Source organism: Ceratina calcarata, unplaced genomic scaffold, assembly GCF_001652005.2.
Source record: "Ceratina calcarata isolate Rehan_Ccalc_2016 unplaced genomic scaffold, ASM165200v1 scaffold546.2, whole genome shotgun sequence".
Lineage (NCBI taxonomy): Eukaryota > Metazoa > Arthropoda > Insecta > Hymenoptera > Apidae > Ceratina > Ceratina calcarata.
The window spans coordinates 424,827-431,358 of NW_017176634.1; the positions used below are offsets into that span (position 1 = coordinate 424,827).

Here is a 6,532-nt window from a genome sequence, read left to right on the forward strand (position 1 = left end):
AATAATAATAGACAAGAGTAGAATAGTTGTCTTGTGGTTGTAGCTAAACTTATCGAAGAAAAAATTATTAAAATTATTATTACAATTTTCTGACTGATTGTGAGCACTCTTTTTATCCCCTAAGGACTATTACGATGCCTTATACACTTTAAGTAGTTAATATTTCTTAAACATAACGTGTGTATACATTTAAAAATACTGTGTCTTAATGAATAATGCGTAACGCACGAAAGAAACTAAAATTTCGTGGAGAAATAAATTATAACTTCTTCAATGAACAGAAGAAATTAAAAGTTACGTATCATCTCGTCTACCGCTTTAATAACACAAAATAAAAAGGATTTACAGCATCCATTCGAAAATGATCAGTAAGATACATGAATGTTCCTTTTACGGCAATTCTTTTGATTTTATAAAATGCAGAGCCTTTTTGTGTTTTTGTTTCTGTGTCTTGTGAAATCTTACTAGTCTCTTTTTATGAGATATATAATAATTCGAATTAATGTAAGCTTTCTTACATAAATGACAAGGAATTCCGAACCCACAATGATAAGCTTTGTGTTTAGACTTTTCCTGCGTTTTGTATACAATGTTACAAATAGAACAACGCGTTGGATGCTTTTTATTCCAATGGATTTTTCGATCTGCGTCTGTACAAAATCTTTCCGGACATTCAAAACATAAATATGGTAATTCATGGTTAAAATGTTCATTTGTTACGTGTTGATCAAATTCTTTATACGTTTTACATACGGCTTTGCAAAAATAACAAGTTAACTCCATCAGTAAATCAGTGAATTCTTTACCCTCAACAACGGTGCACTCATGCAAATACCACGTACTAACATCGGGAAAACATTGTTTGCAATAACCACATGTCATTGTATGTGCTTGATTCATATGAATATCAAAACTTGTTTTGGTATACAATTGTTTACCGCAGTTGCAATCATGTTTACATAAACACATATATTTCTCTTGTGTTTCATTAATTATTTTTTTGGAACGGAGTTCCCATTTTAGAGGTTTTGAATTATTGTCCTTCCGATGTGGTTCGCGGTCTACTTCTGCTTTTATATTTTTAGGTGCCTTTTCAGTGCCAGAAGCTTCTTGATTTACTTTACTCTTACTCTTAACTTCCAAAGTATTATTACAAAAATCAGTTTGTGAATTGCCTTCAATATCGATCTCTATATCCTCTTCGACACATTGAATTTTTAAAACAGTATGGTTTTCACTATAATCAAATGATACGTCTAAGGTATCTACATGATCTTCTGGCTTCTGATCAGAAATATCTGACGATTCGTCAGTATGGTCTGATTTATTATCACTTCCATCCTCATGAACAACTTTGGATGTGTCGTTCTTTTCCTTGATTGCCATAGTAATTCCACTCGAAGAAATTTCATCAGAATTACTTTGCGTAGGACACTCCTGTATTTTATTTCTACTTTCCCTTGCTATTTCCTCATTCTTATCATTATTTTCTACCTTGAGATTTTCCACTTTTTTATTTGTATCCAAATTAGAATTGTCTTTATTACTCTCAGTGGACTTATTTACAGATGTACAAAATGAGCTAATTAATCTTAATTTATTAATTTTCATTTCCGTCTTCCGTGTATACATAGCAGAATTGTAATATTTGGCTTTGGATAATTTAAAATTTTCTCGCGTTTCGCCACGCGCTCGGTGCAAGCGAACGTGTCCGTAAAGGCTACTTCTTTTATAAGTGCCTAAACAAACTTCACATTCGTATGTATCTCTCACTTCTTCATCTCTTATTCCACGAGTGTTATTCTGTCTCTTGTTACCAACATCAAGTTTACGTTTCTTATTAGGATTTATGCATGATGCGCCTGCATCTTCTTTTGAAACTATTTCACTTTCTCCTGTAGTCCTGTTCAGATTATTATGCTCTACCTTCTCACTTGCCGAATTAGGATATGCTTCAATTACGTTCTTCAACATAAAGTCTGGTGACTCAATTTTATGGTAAGTGATTAAGTGATTTTTAATATTCGTAACACTCTGGTTGCATAACACACATTCTGTCTTCGGTTCTACTTCTTTATTTAACACTTTCTCCTCTTGTTTATTTTCTACAGTTTTATTGATATTGTCGACGTGTGTTTTCCTTACCTGAATCAATGTGCGTTGCATTCTTAAATTGATGGTTGTTGAAGTTACATTACATTCTGATACAGGCTGTAATGTTCCTGATAATGGATTTTCTTCAAAGTTTCTTGCAGGAACTTTTTCTAAGTTGTTTGTGTCTTTCGTGACATTACTACAATCTTCATTAATTTTCATAGTCTTTTCATTCGAATGTCTAGAGCGGTGCTTTGGTGGTATAAAAATGTTATGTATTTTATAAGAATGACGTCTTAAGTCTCGATTACTTTTGTACTGTTTCCCACACATTACACAGTGAAATAAAGCTTTTTTATTTTTCACAACAAATTTAAAACGCGATTGTACATTACCGTTGTCGGCTGATGTTGGTTGGTATTTAATGTATGAACTCAAGGTTGTAGCTTCTGGTGGTACTACATTTGTACATGCAGGAACCAGGTTTGTGTTTTGAACATCTTTTATCATCTTAAATGTCTCCCATATTTTATCGCATCGTTCCAGCAGAACAGTTGGGTCTCTTAATTTGGGTGCAGTAAAAGGAATTGATACCTTCAATTCCTGGTCCTAAAATTGAGAAAAATTCAAAGAAGTACAATGGTGATTTGTTTAGTCCATCTTCTTGAACACAGATATGGTTTGTTTTATAAGCATAAACAATAAAATAATGTATTATGATTTTGCATCATTTGGAATAACAGGACATTAAATTGAAAACTCTTTACTTAACCCATTAAATTCTAATAAACATACACTTACGTCATTTTCCTCGTCCAACATACTTAGTGGTTCCACTTTAGGTATTAACATTGGAATCATACTTGAATTAGGTTCAGACTTTGTCGTAACTACATTTTGTTCATTAGCTGTGACCAACTGGTTAGTCGATTCACTGTCAAACATTTTAATTGAAGGCGGAAGACAACTTTGAACGAACGTTTATAAGTTTATCAACTCTATTACTTTGACTATATAATATAACGTATGCAGGTTAGGTTCCTTAGGTCCATGGCAGCATGCATCATAATGCACTATTTTATTTACCCCACCACGATTCTCTCTATCTCAATCACTAAGGAAATACTACCGCCTTAATTCGTTTCCGTTTGAACTATTCGAACAAAAGCAAACAGACAGAATCAGGCAAAAGCGAAAAATAATCCTGTCTTTCAAATTATTAATTTCGAAAAAATATTACTAAGATGAGATTTTACTGGACAAACATTAAATGTTTGAAAATACAACTGTATTGGTCTGGCACGAGCCACAAACCATCTTAATTTATGCAAATAATTCGAAACTCTAGTTAATATATGTATGTTCAATAAATTTTCTAAGAATTCGTTATTAAGACATTAGATGTGTAAAGAGTTTTATGTAAACATTAATCCGTCACTATATTATATCACGTAACACGTAATTATCTAAAGTCCAACATTTACAATGTTCAAAATACGAATAGCTAGAAATATTGAGACTAGATTATTTTATTATTCACACATGTACTATTGCATAATGAGAGTATAATTCTTGCACATGTCTATGCCAAGTAGGTCGGGAATCGTTTTGAATAACTGTGTACGTGTATTATATACACTGACATCCCCTTCAAATTACATTATATACAAAATAAGCTTTACGATAGCATTTACAAAAATTTTATAAGATTTATTTATGCTTACTCAAATTATTCTCTTTAACATTTGAAACGCTCCTAAGAAGTAAAGTAACGCTATTTAAAGTGACTAAATTAAATATAACTTGATTAATTATAGTTGAGTAATATACAAATATCAGAAAGTATGATTCCAGCTTACTATGTAAGAACTATGAATAATTAAAATGGTTTCAGTTAACTTTAAAACAGCGAAGTTTGAATTTAGAAACTTAGGAAAATCGGTATTTTTTATTTTTTTGTGCACAATACATATCTAAAATAGCTTCGTGATTGCGCCTATTTTACTTACACAATAGTCGTATCGTCAGGATCACGATAGACAAGGTCATCAGCATTGAATAACAGCATTGTGATGGATTTACTTGGTTCTTGATAAAATTGTTGTAATAATAAGTATTTGTTTCCGGTAGAATATAATATAAAGGCACAAACATCTCTTGACAGAAGTTAGTATTTATTGCGAAAAAAATGTATGTTCTCGTTATCCTTCTATTTCTTGTCACGTGCAATCTCTCTACATCCATAGGTAGTTATAATGAAGGTACTGAACAGTGTATTAATGTTAGTCTGATAAATAATTGTATACTCGCGTGAATATTTTACATAGAGGCTTACATATGTGTATAAGTAATCTAAAAACGTGTAAATAGTAAATCTTTTAACTTTATTACAGATAATAACACCTATGAGACAGATTTACAGAGTGGTGACTTTTTCCAAAGCATAAAAAACTTTTTTCATAATTTGAAGAATCAAATTCACGCTCGATTATTTGGACAAGGAACGATGTCAGTACCGGCCCCTTTACCAGCAGAAGTGTTACAGTTAGATATATCCGAATTACAAGAACGATTAGGAGATCGTGAATGGCATCCATTAAATTTATGTAAATAAATATTAAATATTATCCAGAACAAATATCTATCATATATAATAATGATCACAAGTTGATCGACAGACTTTAGTTCTTTATTACAATTCTATGTGATATTATTTTTTATAAATCACAGCAACTTTATTCATTGACCCGAATAAAGATTGGGGATTTCGCATTGACAACTGGTACTTCATTCGAAAAGAATCTATAGATGAAAATGGATTTCACAGAAATTCTGATGAATCAAATTTCCAATACCCGAGTACTATTCAACCAAAAACTTCGGTCAAAGTAGAGACTGAAGAAACTTTTGACACTACCAACGATTTAGGAATCACGGAGTCGTCGTCGATTGCTCCAACGTTGGAAATGGATAATGTGACGCCGTTAATGACTCAGGAAAGTAATTCGCCAACAACGATACCGACTATTGAACCGATAGATTCATCCGAAAATTCCTCTTTGGTAACGAACGTATCAAACTTCGGGAACAGTGCAAATGCTAGTGACTTGTTCGTGGAAGCTCCGTAGTTTTAATTGTGTGCGTTAGTAATTAATAAATTCTGCATTTTCATTATAATTTTCAATTGGGATATTATTAATTTTTATATAAAAATAAACATCTGCTTTATCAAAATACGTTTATGAAACATTGCCTTCACAATAAATGTTTATAAACAATGAGGTATTAAAAAAAGGATAGGACGAGCTTTTTCTCACCAAGAAGAATGCACGTTTATTCCGTAAAACTTATCATAATTATCTATGATATTAAATTATTATAATAATTTTTACGACCATGTAGAACAAATCGTGGCCTTCATGATGCCTTGTAGTTTTACTGTAATAAAAAAGAAAAGAACGGAAAGTTAATGAACAGTTCACTCTTAACATAAAACATCATCACACTTCTCATGCAAAATGTTCTAATTTTACTACAAGGAGAAAATAGCATACTTGTACATAGAGAAAATTGCAATGTAAACAGAAATATTCTTTAATAAAAAAGAAGAAAACACTCTTTCATCTCCAACATATTCCTCTAAATAATAAAATTAGTGTCAGTCCTATAAGACACGTAATATTTAACACAATCTAAATGGATTAAATTCGATTTCAAAATCACAAGTTCTAAAAAGCTAAATTAATTCCACTCTTAATTATATTAAAATTAGCTGGCCCAACATAATCTAAAACTTCTATGCAAACTGAACGCTAGAAACCATTGGATAAAAATTATACACAGATAATAATTCTACGAAATGATTATTGTGAATAAATTGCTAAAAAATAAAATAAATAAACTAACAAGCACTTGGTCTAATGAACAATGTGTACAACTATGACAATGCACTACAGTGCAAATCATCTAATCAAACTAAAAGGGGGAAATTCAGAAGAAAATTGCAAACAGGGAAAATGAAACTTAGAATTTTGCATGCTGACCATGTGTGAGCATCATAATTAAGTTCCCTCTTGAGGTTTGTAGTACAAATGACGATCATTTGACTACTTCCTTCCCTAGAACGTAAATAAAAAGCGTATACCACTGAATAGCATGCAAAGATTACATGTGCATTTTATACACATGCACACAACGCACGTATATAAAATCTTATGAATGCAATACATGTTATGTACTTTTAAAACATATAATTTAGACTTCTGCAGAAGAGATTGGTTTACATGAAGCATGAAAAAAGATATTGTCGATCTGCATATCAAATTAATATTACATAATTTTATTTTAATCGTATACAAATGATATTCATATAATCTGAACATTCTATAGTAAGAAAGAAAAATATATAGTATTTCAAAAGCTTTGAGCTACGTTACAG

The 6,532-nt window shown here is 31.3% G+C and overlaps 3 protein-coding genes across 5 annotated transcripts in view; 1 reads left to right on the forward strand and 2 right to left on the reverse strand.

Annotated features, from left to right (window-relative positions):
• Positions 1–5,300, forward strand: part of LOC108628884 (uncharacterized) — a 7,491-nt gene extending 2,191 nt beyond the window's left edge. The window contains exons 1-3 of one of the 2 annotated variants that reach the window (XM_026816803.1): positions 4,227–4,355; positions 4,488–4,700; positions 4,825–5,300. In XM_026816803.1, the coding sequence (XP_026672604.1) occupies positions 4,283–4,355; positions 4,488–4,700; positions 4,825–5,222 (684 nt within the window). In that variant the 5' untranslated portion in view covers positions 4,227–4,282 and the 3' untranslated portion in view covers positions 5,223–5,300. Of the gene's footprint in view, positions 1–4,226; positions 4,356–4,487; positions 4,701–4,824 lie in introns of those variants that run through there. The other variant, XM_018031097.2, reaches the window with a different exon arrangement.
• LOC108628882 (uncharacterized protein PFB0765w) lies at positions 7–3,879 on the reverse strand. The gene is made up of 2 exons (XM_018031093.2): positions 2,896–3,879; positions 7–2,703 (listed from the first exon to the last, which is right to left on the reverse strand). The coding sequence occupies exons 1-2, from the start codon at positions 3,037–3,039 to the stop codon at positions 391–393; spliced, it is 2,457 nt and encodes an 818-aa protein (XP_017886582.1). The 5' UTR covers positions 3,040–3,879; the 3' UTR covers positions 7–390.
• Positions 5,301–5,401: 101 nt separating the features above from the next.
• The window catches only part of RpS24 (ribosomal protein S24), a 2,998-nt gene continuing 1,867 nt past the window's right edge, over positions 5,402–6,532 (reverse strand). Inside the window, exons 3-4 of one of the 2 annotated variants that reach the window (XM_018031098.2) lie at positions 6,138–6,212; positions 5,402–5,532 (exon numbers count right to left, since the gene is read on the reverse strand). In XM_018031098.2, coding sequence (XP_017886587.1) covers positions 6,201–6,212 — 12 coding nt within the window. In that variant the 3' untranslated portion in view covers positions 5,402–5,532; positions 6,138–6,200. The remainder of the gene's footprint in view (positions 5,533–6,137; positions 6,213–6,532) is intronic. The other variant, XM_018031099.2, reaches the window with a different exon arrangement.

Bases quoted from the DNA above. Each gene is read 5' to 3' on its own strand.
- LOC108628882 (XM_018031093.2), bottom strand. From the start codon at position 3,039: ATGTTTGACAGTGAATCGACTAACCAGTTGGTCACAGCTAATGAACAA. The intron at 2,704-2,895 runs GTAAGTGTATGT...TCTCAATTTTAG, and splicing joins TGTTGGACGAGGAAAATGAC to GACCAGGAATTGAAGGTATC.